Here is a 13678-nt window from a genome sequence, read left to right on the forward strand (position 1 = left end):
AAAATTCATTACCACACACATGTTCAAATTGAATTCCACTTCCCACTGTTCTGCCCTCCTAACCAAAACATTGATATATTCCTGAGGTCCACAGCTTTCTTCTTCATTATCAACCATACAGCTTATTATAGTGTAATCTGAAAACTTCTTAATCGTATTCGTAACATTCAAATCCAGGTCATTGATATATAGCACAAAATGAATGGACCCATTACAGTGGGAGCCACTGGATAGAGTCTTCCAGTCACATATATACCCATCAATATTACTATTTACTTTCTGCCTCTGAGACAATTTTGGATCCAACTTGCCAGTTTTCCTTGGATGCCAGGCTGTCCTGTCGTGATCAATCTGTTATGTGGGAGCTTCTCAAAAGCATTGCTAATATCCAATGAAGTACATCATTCGCACTGCACTCATCGACCCTCCTGATTACCAACTGAAAAAGTTCGATCAACTTATTGAGACACGACCTTCGCTGAACAAATGCGTGCTGACTTTACTTGATTATTCCATGCCTTTACAAATGAAGATTTATCCTCTCCCTCAGGTTTCTTTCAAATGAAATTCCCCCCACTGACGTGAGGATTTCTGGACTCTAAATACTCAGTTTATCCCTTTCTCCCGTTTTTAAACAAGGTACAACATGAGGAGTCTACCAGTCCATTGGGATCTAACGTGTAGCCTAAGAGGTTTGGAAAATCTCACCAAGCTCTGTGTCGGCAGTAAAGATGGCAATATTACTTTTAGTTCCCTGGTCCAAATCATTTATATACATTGTGAATAGCTTGGGCCCAAGCACCGATCCCTTTGGTACCACAACAAGTCTCTGCCAGCCACCATGAAAAAGACCCATTTATTCCTACTCCCTATTTCCTGCAAGTTGACCAATTTTCAATCCTTAGCAGATTGTTACCCCTAATCCGATGTTCATTAATATTGCAGAATACCCTCTTATATCGGACTTTACCAAAGACCTTTTGAAAATCCACATACATTACAGCAATTGGTTCTCCTCATCTAGTCGATCAGTTACATCCTCCTAAACTCCAGTAGGTTTGTCAAACTCGATTTTCCTTTCATAAATCCATGTTAAATTTGTCTACATCCGTTAATATTTTCTAAGTGTCCCATTGTCATATATTTTATAATAGACTCTACCATTTTCCGTACTACTAATGTTAGGCGAACCCATTTCTGGTTCCCTGTATTCTCTCTCCCTTCTTTTTTAAATAGTGGGTTTACCTGTGCCACCATACAATCTGCAGGAAATTTTCCATAATCTATAGAATTTTGGAAGATGACAACCAAAGCATTCACTATTTCCATGGCTATGTTTCGATATGCCTTACATGATTTGCTAGTGGTTGCAATCCTCCTGTGATCAATATAGTTTAGACATTTTGGCTCTGTCGTTGTATAGTTCATTATTCCAAAATGTTACTCAGCTGGTCTATGTTTAATCATCGTGACATTAATGAGTGTAATAATTAAACGCCGCATATGTACAAACCTATTTGTTTAAAATTATGAAAGTATTGTCGGTCGGGGTGCACTAAAAGTATAGTGTTTTCATCAAAGTTTTGTGATAGAGTTAGAAGAGTCTGGTTGGCAGCGAATAATTTATTCTCGCTCTGTGCTGAACTGTAGCATTGGGGCGGCAAACGTCTCATTGGTGCTCCAGGGCCAGGCATGGGGTGGAACGGGTAGGGCGCACAATCATGATTGTAATCCAATGATTGCTGTTGGAAAGCGTGTCTGCAATGGCCAGCGGGTTTGGAAGGACTGGGTCCGATTGTAATGTTACCCTCTGTCCTCTTGCTTGCTTGACCCGGGGTACTGTACGGCAGATTGCAGTGATTTGAACAGCAGGAGTCAGTGCCTTCAGCATAGAAGGTCAGGGTAGAAACAGACCAAGTAACAGATGTATTTCATTTACATGAAATGTGAGCGTGCATTTGCATCACGTGACTATATTTGCTGATATGAAATTATTGCTGCCGATGGAACGTTCCTCAGCCCTTAACCTGAAAGTCCACTCCTCTCTTGAAGGTGCAAACTTGAATTTCTGTCAAATGTTTGTTTCTTTTTAAAATAGTATTTCTGCTAAATGACTTTGTGGGACATCTTTATGAACTTTTTAATTGACATGACTGAACCAGCTAGTTGCATCCACACTTCAGTTGATGGGATTATTTAATTTTTGTGTTTTATTGTTAAGTTGACTATATTGAATTGGCATCCAGATTCACCCACACGTTGACCAATGAAAACCGTTCGCTATGAAGGGCGGGTAATCGATATCCTGTAATTTCCACCGTCACCCAGTGCTAATGTTACCTAGATGTATGTTTGGTGCAGTGTGTGGAATATGAGGCAAGCCAACTGTTTCTGGCTTACTTCGAAATATTAAATATGGTTGTTAACTAAGCTATTCTACTCAAGAGTTGATATTCTGCAGAAAATCCGCTAAGGCACGTTTTACATCCGAAGTAAGAGAGAAAGCACACTTGTGTACTTCTTCCAGGTACACAGTTGCTAAACACACTGACTGGCTATGAAATTGTTTCACTCAAGCCAATACTGAGGCTGGTCTCACTGCGGTGAAGTAGGAGGATTGCGTCGAACAGGAATGGGAAATTGCAGTGATATATTCTTCAACCACACAGGTTTTTGGATCGGTGCCTTATTTCACTGATCCAACTACCGTTTACCTTGCTCACGCTTTGAGCTGAGCAAGATTCAACATGGTTAGAAATTGCGCAAATTTCAGAATGTGAGTCATTCGCAACGATCCACTGGAAAGATAATCTGATTAAATCAGTTTCAGCTAATGATCAGTGGGGTGACACACGCCTGTGGGTCAGACGCTTGTGGTTTCAATTCCCATTCCATGTAGTTGGGCACAAAAAATCTAGGCTGTCACCCCAGTGCAGTGGTGACATATTTCTGCACAGTTTGAGGTGTTCTCTTTCGGAAGACGTTAAACCGATGTCTTGTCTCGTCTCTGAGCGGGAGCTGGACATTATTTTGAAGAAGAGCAGAGGATATCAGCAAAGATTGGATCAACTGGGCTTGTACTCACTGGAGTTCAGAAGAATGAGAAGGGATCTCATAGAAACTTTAAAATTCTGACGGATTTAGACAGATTAGATGCAGGAAGAATGTTCCCAATGTTGGGGAAGTCCAGAAGTAGTGGTCACAGCCTAAGGATAAGGGGTAAGCCATAAAGGTCCGAGATGAGGAGAAACTTCTTCACGCAAGAGAGTGGGGAACCTGTGGAATTCTCTTCCACAGAAGGTTGTTGAGGACAATTCGTTAAATATATTCAAAAAGGAGTTTGATGTCGTCCTTACTACTAGGGGGAGAAAGTGGTATGGCGAGAAAGCAGGAATGGGGGACTGAAGTTGCTTTTTCAGCCATGAGCTCATTGAATGGTGATGCAGGCTCGAAGGGCCGAATGGCCGACTCCTGCACCTATTTTCTATGTTTCTATGTTCCAATGTTTCTTTAGGCAGAAGGTTGTGAGGATCTGGAATTCGCTGCTTGATGAATGGTGGATGAATAGACCCCCACCACTTTTAAGAGATGGTTGGATGGTCACTTAAAAGTACCCTAACCTTCAGGATTATGGACCTACTTTTGGTATTAGGATTAGACCAGATGACCTTTTGTTGGTCGGCGCAGATATAATGGTAGGTGCTGCAGGTAATAGAATACGGCCAGGGTGATCTCCTCGAATAGTTTTGATCGTCTGGATGGGTCGGAGTGGAATTTTCCGAGATCTTCTCTCCCCAAATTGGCCGAGGTTTTTACCTGTTTTTTGCCTCTCCCAGGAGATCAGAATGTTCCGGTTGGGATGGAGTGTAGACATTTCAGTATCAGGAGTGTCGCAGTTGGTGAGGCGGCCTTGGTCGGCTTGGTGCTTTTTGCCTTCCATCATTAATCATAGGTGTATATATAGCCTTTAGGGCTTCTAATCAAGTGCCGTGCAGTTGTTTATCGGCCATCGAGGACACAATGGGCGGAAATGGCCAGCTTCTGCGCTGTAAATGTCTATGTTTCTATGTGACCACCTGACATGTTAGAGTAAGATCAACACCACTAACATTAACAACAAAATGATAGAGTTGAGTTACCATCAGTAATGTTAGAGAAATGTTACTACTAATTATGTTAAATTAGTATCAACACCTGTCATGTTGGTGTTGGATCACCACCATTAATGTTCGAGTAGTGACAAAATCAGTAATGTTTGTTTAGATTAACCCGCAGTACTTTAGAGTAGGAAAACCACCAGGAATGTTAGAAAAGCACCACAGCCAGTATGATGGAACAGGGTCACCACCAATCGTGTTAGTGTAGGGACACCAACATTAAATTTGGAATAGTGTCATCAGCAGTAATGTTAAGGTAGAATCATACTCATTAATGTTAGAGTAGGGTCACCTCCAGTAATGTTGCATTAGTCACATCACTACTACTGTTATACAAGTGTCAATATTGTTATATTTGGATTATCACCAGCAATGTTAGAGCACAGTCATCACCTTTAACTTTGGAACAGAGTCACCACCAGAAATGTTAGAGTACGAACAACGTAGGCCAAGGTGCAGCCAATGAGCTTACGGAGCCCAGAGGATCCGAGGGCCCAGGTACAGCACAGGCCTGGCCATAATGCAATATGATTTAGACGAAGGAATTGAATGAAATATCTCCTCGTTTGCAGATGACACTAAGCTGGGTTTCAGTGCGAGCTGCGAGGAGGAAGTTAGGAGGCTGCAGGGGAATTGCACAGGTTAAGTGAATGGGCGAATGCATTGCAGTTGCAGTATAATGTGGAGCAGTGTGAGGGTATCCACTTTTTTGTAGGCAAAAACAGGAAGGCAGATTATTAAAATTGGAGGTGGGTGTCATCGTACATAGTCATTGAAGGTAGGCATGCAGGTACAACAGTAAGTAAAGAAAGCAAATAGCTTGTTGGCCTTCACAGCGAGGGGATTTTAGTATAGGTGCAAGGAGGTTTTACCGCAGTTGAACAGGGCCTTGGTGAGAAATACTTTGAATATGATGTGTAGTTATGAGGAAGGACATTATTGCTATTGCGACAGTGCAGCGCAGGTTCACCAGACTGATTCCTGGGATGGCAGGTCTGACATATAAAGAAAGATTGGATCGACTGGGATTATATTCGCTGGAATTTAGAAGAATGAGAGGCAATCTCATAGAAACATATAAAATGCAGACGGGATTGGACAGGTTCGATACAGGATGTATGTTGCTAATGTTGGGGAAGTCCAGAACCAGGGGTCACAGTGGAAGCATAAGTGGTAAGCCATTTTGAAACGAGATGAGGAGAAACTTCTCCAATCAGAGAATTGTGAAGCTGTGGAATTTTCTACGACAGAAAGTTGTTGAGGCCAGTTCGTTAGATATATGCAAATGGGAGTTAGATGTGGCCCTTACGGCTAAAGGATCAAGGGGTACGGAGAGATAGCATGAATATGGTACTGAAGTTGCATGATCAGCCATGATCATATTGAAGGATGGTGCAGGCTCGAAGGATGTATGGCTAACTCCTGCACTTACTTGCTATGTTTCTATGCTTCTTTGTGTAAGCACTGGGTCCGTGCAGCAGATTAGGTCTCCAGTCGCCCTGGTTAAACCCTTGCTATTGGATAAAGGCCTAGCTCTGTCATGCCCGCGTGGTGGCTGTTGTGCAACGGTCACCACACGTTAAAAAATCCACGCACATGTATCTTCCACCCCGTCAACTGGAGTTGAGGACGGGAACATCGTGTCCTTCACTGAAACATCTGTGAACTCTCGTGAAAGAAAGTCATGCACATTCGGTGTACCGCCTATGATGAAGATAGCGTAGGGGCAACACCAATAATGCTAGAGTCGGGTCACCACCATGAATGTAATACTTGGTTCACTACCTCTAATGTTGGAGTAGATTCAACACCAGTAATGTCAGAGTAGAGTCAGCATCAATAATGTTGTAGTTGTGTCAACATGAACAATGCTAGACTAGCGTAAATATCACTAATGTTAGATTAGGAGCAATAACTTTCCTGTCAGTGTAGAATCTACACCATTAAAGTTAAAGTAAATCTCCGCCAGTAATGGAAATGAAGAATCATCACCATTAATGTTAGATTAGGGACACCACTAGTAATGTTAGCTTATAATCATCACGAGTAATGTCAGAGTAGGGTTAACACCAGTAATGTTAGACTAGTTTTATCACCAGTAATGTTGTATTAGGTTCAATACCCGTGATGTTAGCGCAGGGTCACTCTCATTAATTTTACAGATGAGTCACCACCAGTAATGTTAGAGTAAGGTCACAACAAGCAATGTTAGGGTAGCTACACCTACCAGTGATGTTACAGTACGGTCGCCATCAGTCATATTAGAATCACAACCAGTAATTTTAGAATAGTTTCATCTCCATTAATGTTAGTATAGACACACACCAGCAATGTTCAAGCCCACTCATGCTCACAATGTTAATTATGTACAACTTTCACTGAAGTAATATGGGGCCGCAAGAACCTAATGCTGAATCCGGGAGGGATCATCCCTTGAGGGGAAGTTCCCTCTGGATTCATTTTCCTTTCATTGATTTAATGGACGGAGTTTCACTTACGGAGTTGTACGATTTCCCGATTAGCATCCAGCTGCGATGGAGTGGAAAATCTAGTTTTGTTTGTTAAGTGACTGGATCTAATGGCAATTATTGTACAAACTGGTTTTCTCACAGGGGCAGCGATTGTCCTATAAAGGGCGAGCGTTAACGGATCTCAGAGGAACTACAGTCAGAATCGTGAAGCCGGACAGCAGTCATATATTCTTCCAAAAATGGTACGACCAACAATTCTGAAGTTTAGGGACATTTACTATCCTTTCCTCGCAACATTCGGTGTTCCCGGTAAGTCAATATGCCCTGTTGCCTCATAGCTTTTGACAACTTCACTGTTAATGAATATAACAGATTCCGAGAATTTCTTCATTGCAGTCATTGATCCACTGGGAGAAGTCGGTGAATATCAGATGGAATTCTCCCCGTCCGCGCGGCCACTGAGTTGCTGTTCTTGCTGCTGGCGTGTTGGTGCCGGGAGCTCAACCTTGCTCCGTACACTGAGGGAGGGCGAGGCTGATGCCGCGGCCACTGTAACAGTACATAGATCGCTACAGCTTAGTAGACATATAATCATGCAATATGTGCCTTTGTTGCCTTTCTGCATTAAGCTGATAATCCCTTGTTCTGCAACCAGCACCATGCAGCAAGTGACTGTGAAATATATTTTCAGCAATAATTGCCACTCAGCGAGCTGCTAGTCTTCCCTCGGCTGCCAACAACCTTCGTAGCTCCACGAGCTCCTGCTCTGAGAATTAAAAGCTATGTCTGGGCAATTAGAAACATGAAAAGGGTTGAGTTGTGACCAACATTTTATGTTTATCTCAGCTAGATGTTTTATTTGAAGTGATATATTACTAGTAATTTTTTGGAAATTATATTTAAGACAGCTGACACCCGATGCCACTCCCGGGATCCACTTCGCCAATTAAACTGATGAAATTCAATGTAAAATCCTATCGATTACTCCCTGTGGTAGTACCTTATAAAACTAGCTCCGTGCATCACACGATACCAGCCACATGGTGGGTTGATTTAAGCTCTCCACACTGCATTCAAATATATGTTTCGATGTATGTAAGGCAATCCACTTCTTTATTGTCTCTCGAATATGACTAAGTTGCAGAACCATCCAAGGATCGGCTTTTTGGGGCTTTTACATGTAACTGCACCATCCCTGCGAGGAAGGAAGTTCTTGCTATTGGGAGAGTACAGCGAAAGTTCACCAGATTATTTTCCGGGATGGCACGACCAATATATGAGTAGAGACTTGATCAACTGAGCTTGTATCCACTGGATTCTTGAAGAATGAGAGGGGTTCTCATCGAAACATATAACATTCTGACAGGATTGGACATGTTAGAGGCAAGAAGAATGTTCCCAATGCTGGGAAGTTCCTGAACCAAGGGTCACAATCTAAGAATATAGGGTAAGACATTTAGGACCGAGAGGAGAAGAAACTTCTTCACTCAGAGAATGGTTAACCTGTGGAATTCTCCACCTTAGAAATGAGTTGAGGCCAGTTCGTTAGATATTTTCAAAAGGGTGGTCGAAATGGCCCTTACAGCCGACGGGATCAAGGGGTATGGAGAGAAAGCAGGAAACGGGTACTGAGGTTGAATGATCAGCCATGATCTTATTGAATGGCGTTGCAGGCACGAATGGCCGAATGGCTTGCTTCTGCATCTAATCTCCATGTTTCCATTTTTCTATTTTTCTATTTTCTTATGTACTGCCACTTGGCCTGGACCGCAAAGTTAGCATGTGCATAAAGCGTCAAACTGGTGTCAGGGCCAATAGCGACTGGAATAACAATCGGGAGAGATCTTTGACGGAAGGCTGATCCAATGTCGCCCATATTCAAATTTGGCCTCCGACCACACCCCAGCCGTTGATCCATCTGTGCCTGGGTGTTGGCGGTGGTAGGTCATTCTCCATTACAATTTCCCCGATTGATTACAAGTGAGCCTCGGCCACAGCCCCGGCAACAGCTGACTGAAGTAAAAACAGAGAATGCTGGAACTCTCAGCAGGTCAGGCAGCATCTGTGGAGAGAGAAAAGGGGTTTAAGTTTTCAGTTCGATAAACCTTGATCAGAACATGCAATAGTTCGAAATGAAAGAGATTCATATGTAATTGCTGGCGCCCTGAAAATGAGAGCAAGGGGTATGTGCAAATAACAAAATGGAAGGTTATATGATAGGGAGGAAAACAGAAGTGATTTGAGTGACAAAGAGGATGATGGGCTGAATTGAGATTGTAAATGCAAAAGATAGGAAACAAAAGTTGAGTCTCGATATGGTGTGAATGGCGGAATTATTGTCATCTACCATGGAAAAAGTAAAACGAAATAAAAATAAAGGATGGGGAAAGGCTTTCTAAAAAAAAAGCGAGGAAAGGGAGCAAAGTGTGTGGAGAGATAATGGTCTGAAATTGTTGAAATCGAAGTTATGTCCACAAGGCTGCAAAGTGCCTGAATGAAAGATGAGGTGCTTTTCCTCGAGCTTGCCTTGAGCTTCATTGGAACAATATAGGAGTCGGAGGACGGAGAAGTCAGAGTGCGAGTGGAACGGATAATTAAAGTGACAGGCGACTGGAATCTCGGGGTCAACCTTGTGGAATGATCAGAGGTGTTCCGAATAGCGGTCACCCAAACTGCGTCTGGTCTCCAGAATGTAGAGGAGAATGTCTAAATGAAGTTTGATGGACTGTGGGTTCTCAGACCCTTGGTATTGAGTGGAAGAATGATGTAATACTTTTCACAAAATGTCACCAGCACTCAACTTTATAAAAATGTAATAGGAATATATCTTAGCATCTCTCTAGAATAAGTGCAAGATTTAGCTGAGTTCCCTGTTACTGCCTATTTACCTTCTATATTAACAACTTGGAGGAAGGAACCGAGCGTAACCTAGACAGGTTTGCTGACAATACGAAGATGGGAGGAAAAGCAATGTGTAAGGAGGACGCAAAAACCTGCAAAAGGACATAGATAGGCTAAGTGAGTAGGCAAAAATTTGGCAGATGGAATATAATGTTGGAAATTGTGAGGCCATGCACTTTGGCCGAACAAATCAAAGAGCAAGTTATTTTTTAAATGGAGAAAGTTTGCAAAGTGCTGCAGTACAGCGGGACCAAGGAGTACTTGTGCACGAAACACAAAAGGGTAGTATGCAGGAAGAGCAAGTGATCAGGAAGACAAATGGTATATTGGCCTTTATTGCAAAGAGGATGGAGTATAAAAGCAGGGAAGTCTTGCTACAGCTATATAAGGTACTAGTGAGGCCACACCTGGAATACTGCGTGCAGTTTTGGTTTCCATATTTCCGAACGGATATACTTCTTTCGATGCAGTTCGGAGAAGGTTCATTAGGTTGTTTCCGGGGATGAGGGGGTTTGACTTAGGAGAAAGGTTGAGTATGTTGGGTCTCTACTCATTGGAATTCATAAGAATTAGAGGTGACCTAATCGAAACGTATAAGATTATGAGGGGGCTTGAAAAGGTGGATGCAGAAGGACGTTTCCACTGATGGGAGAGGCTAGAAGTAGAGGGCACAATCTTAGAATAAGGGGTCGCCCATTTAAAACAGAGATGCGGAGAAATGTCTTTTCTCTGCTGGTTCTAAATCTGCGGAATTCGCTTCCTCAGATAGCTGTAGAAGCTGGAATTTTGAATAAATTTGAGAGAGAATTATACAGTTTCTTAAACCATAAGGGCTAATGGGTTATGGGGAGCGAGAGGGGAAGTGGAGCTGAGTCCATGATCGGATCACCCATAATCTTATTGAATTGCAGAGCAGGCTCGAGGGGCCGTACGGCCGACTCCTGTTCCTATCTCCTATTTTCTATGTTCTTATGACCTCTTTTCCCGCTCTCTTATAGCGAACCTACTGACAATCGTGATCCTCATCCGAGGAAACTGCGGCCTTTCCAAATCTGTCTCTGTCTACATGGGGGCCATGGCAACAGCAGATCTACTGGTCATGATCTTCAATGTAATAATGCATCACATTTGTGCATATCACTTTCCACATTCCTTCCTTTCCTACACCGCCGTTTGTAAATTTATTATTTACATCAATTCTACCAGCCTGAATCTGTCGGTGTGGTATACAGTCTTGTTCACAGTTGACCGATTTGTATCTATATGTTGTCAAAAGTTTAAAACGAAGTATTGCACAGTGAGAAAGGCAGCCGCGGTTATAACAACGGCCTCTGTCCTGATCTATTTTCAGAGCCTTCCATTTTTGTTTGCATATAAATTTGAACGAATAATTCACAATATTCATTGGGGATGTCTCCCCAGAATTGACTTCTTTACTTCGCCTGCAGGCGTCGGATTCTCATGGCTGCAAAGTGCATTAGCGCCATGGATTCCGTTTGCACTGATATTGCTGTTTAATTGTTTGACAGTCAGACGTATTTTAGTGGCCAGTAGAGCCCGCAGTAGACTCCGGGGTCACAGTAGTGAGAATCAGAGTGATCCCGAGATGGAGAACCGCAGAAAATCTATTATTTTATTGTTCAGTGTATCGGGCAGTTTGATGGTGTTGTGGCTAACAGCTATGGTTAGTTTTTTAACGACCGGATTGACAAATACCGCGCATTACCGTGGTGATTATACAGCTCCTGCCTACATCGCCACAGAAACCGGATATATGCTCATATATTTGAGTTCATGTACAAACACGTGTATCTATGCAGTTACTCAAACTAAATTCAGGGACGAGCTGAAAAAGGTGGTGAAATCTCCTTGTACATTGATTCTGATACTGGTTAAAAAATAAAGAATGGAAACAAAGTATCCTATCTAAACTAGAGCTAAATTGTAATCTGTTTTCCAGTTGAGAATGGCCTTCTTTCTGTTCGGATGAAAATAGTTTGTTTTTGTGATAATGATCATGTATCAGAAAACATTTCACCCATGTTGCGCCGTATGTGTGTTGCCTGCTGCTTTCCCCGGCTGAACATTATCGATTCCCGCTGAAGCAGCTTTCTTTCCGTTCGAGATTCAAAGAGATTTTGTATAAATGCAAGCTGATGTTTTAGACTAAGTGATAAGATGGTGCTTTCTATGACTCGTCAAAAGATGCTTTATCAGCTATAACAAGATTCACAAATTGCTTAATTATCAAAGCCACATAAAACAAACTAAACACTGGGGTTCATTTCTAAGGGTGATAGAATGGAAAACAGAGCAGTTGTCTTGAAATGCACGAAACGTGTTTAGACCATACTTGGATTACTGTGCCGAGCAATGGTCTCCATCTTTAAAAAAGGGTATACAAGCATTCAACAAGGTTCGAAAACGACTGATGGAGAAGGTAGGAACCTGACTCCTCAATGTAGCCTTAGACATCTTTGTACACAGCAATTTGCTAAACATCTCAACTGGTCATCACAATGTTGAAATTTCGAACAGAGGAATTAACCATTCACCCAACAAGTTCTCGTCGGCGTTTACCAAACACACTAAAAATATGTTCAATCACTTTATCGGCTCTGTCTCAACATCCCTTAAACCTACATTTCTTTATCGATATTCTCAATTTAATCTTGAATATTGATATATTTTCTGACTCTGTTAATGCCACTATGCCACAACTCTCCCTGTGAAGAGAGTTCTCCTACTATCAGCTTTCACTTACTTACAATGATTCTGTAATGTATGGAATATGTTTACAGATGGCACAACGAATGGAAGCATACTGCTTGTACCTGCCCTGTCCATTCCTGTCTTAAATTAAATCACATTCGTACTACGGGAAAAATATATATCAGCCTGGTATCAACACACAATCTAGTCAAAGTTAGAAAAGTGCAGCCAAAATTGTTTATTCATACTTTCCTTTTTGGAGATGGTTGTGTCCTTGCTTATCCTGAACAATGAGAAGAATGTATTTGGTAGCTTCATCCCCCCCAAAAAATCAGGACATTCAAGGTCAGATTCCAGTCAAACACGCCCAGACCCCGGATCCATTGATCGGTCGCCAAAAAGGTCTGCTTTGGCTTCTATGAGAACTTTGGTGCTTCCTGATCTTATGATATTGGGGCGCGGGGGGTGGGGGGGAGTATTGCGGTCCGAGGCTTCCTTCGGACGAACACATCCAACCCGAAACAAATCTACAAAACTGTTGCTCCAGGAGAAACATATGACACCTTTCTATGGCCTTCATTCACTGTGTATGCAGATATGACTGTCACGTACATATATGTATGTCGCTATGACGTGGGCATGCACCAAAATAACTATCTTGTATTCTCATTGAAAAACTTGCGAGTTCCCATTACTATCAATGAGAATAACCCCTAAAATAAGAAACACAGCACGACATTTTTTTTTAAATTCACATACTTAACATTCATTGCAATTAAATGTAATTAAATGTTTTAAAAACATTTTTTGATTTTTAACATGGTTTAATAAGGTTAAAATAAATTTACCTTGATGGATAGGGATTTTAACATAAAAATGAATGATTAAATTATCTATGTTTTAAAATTGTTACGCTGGTAAAAGTAAGTTGTGCACCTGCTTTTACCAGACGTAAAAGTTTGAAGGAGATTCGCTGGGCATGAATTGTGCAAACAGCCCAACATCCGGCGCGTAGATATCGTTCTCCCTGGATGCGTTCCCTCTGTTAGAGAAATTTTGACAGATCGAAAAAGCCGGTTTTCGGCGCATGCACATTGCACCCCGAAATATGACTTTTGCGAGGCCGCTTCGGGTCCATGCAAAATTCGCATGGACCCCACGAGACCGAAATTATCGGTCCATTGCTGTATGTGCAGAAATAATGTGTGGTGCTTGAAGCAACCAGCATGTGATATTCATGAAGAATCTGTCCTGAGGAACGGTTCCAATACATGTTCAGTCACGCTGATAACATCACTGCAGGAAATGGTTAAAGCCTCTCGAGAGAGTGAGGAATGTGTAAAAGCCAAAGGTGAAGATCTGCGTAAATGTCGAGAGAGATATATGATAAGGATGAGAAGTTGTTTCGTGATAGCCTAAAGTATTCCAATGTCAACA

General features: G+C 42.0%; 1 protein-coding gene across 1 annotated transcript; it reads left to right on the top strand.

The window, feature by feature from the left end:
- Positions 1 to 6867: 6867 nt before the first annotated feature.
- On the top strand, positions 6868 to 11432 carry LOC139247628 (probable G-protein coupled receptor 139). Its single transcript, XM_070871691.1, has 2 exons — positions 6868 to 6937; positions 10528 to 11432. Exons 1-2 carry the CDS (start codon positions 6868 to 6870, stop codon positions 11430 to 11432), a joined length of 975 nt encoding a protein of 324 aa, XP_070727792.1.
- The last annotated feature ends 2246 nt before the right edge of the window (positions 11433 to 13678 follow it).

This window comes from Pristiophorus japonicus, unplaced genomic scaffold, assembly GCF_044704955.1.
Source record: "Pristiophorus japonicus isolate sPriJap1 unplaced genomic scaffold, sPriJap1.hap1 HAP1_SCAFFOLD_276, whole genome shotgun sequence".
Classification (NCBI taxonomy): Eukaryota; Metazoa; Chordata; class Chondrichthyes; family Pristiophoridae; genus Pristiophorus; species Pristiophorus japonicus.

Excerpts from the sequence above, each read along its gene's own strand:
- LOC139247628 (XM_070871691.1), top strand. The coding sequence starts at position 6,868 with ATGGTACGACCAACAATTCTGAAGTTTAGGGACATTTACTATCCTTTC. Across the intron at positions 6,938-10,527 it reads CGCAACATTCGGTGTTCCCG|CGAACCTACTGACAATCGTG; the intron begins GTAAGTCAATAT and ends GCTCTCTTATAG.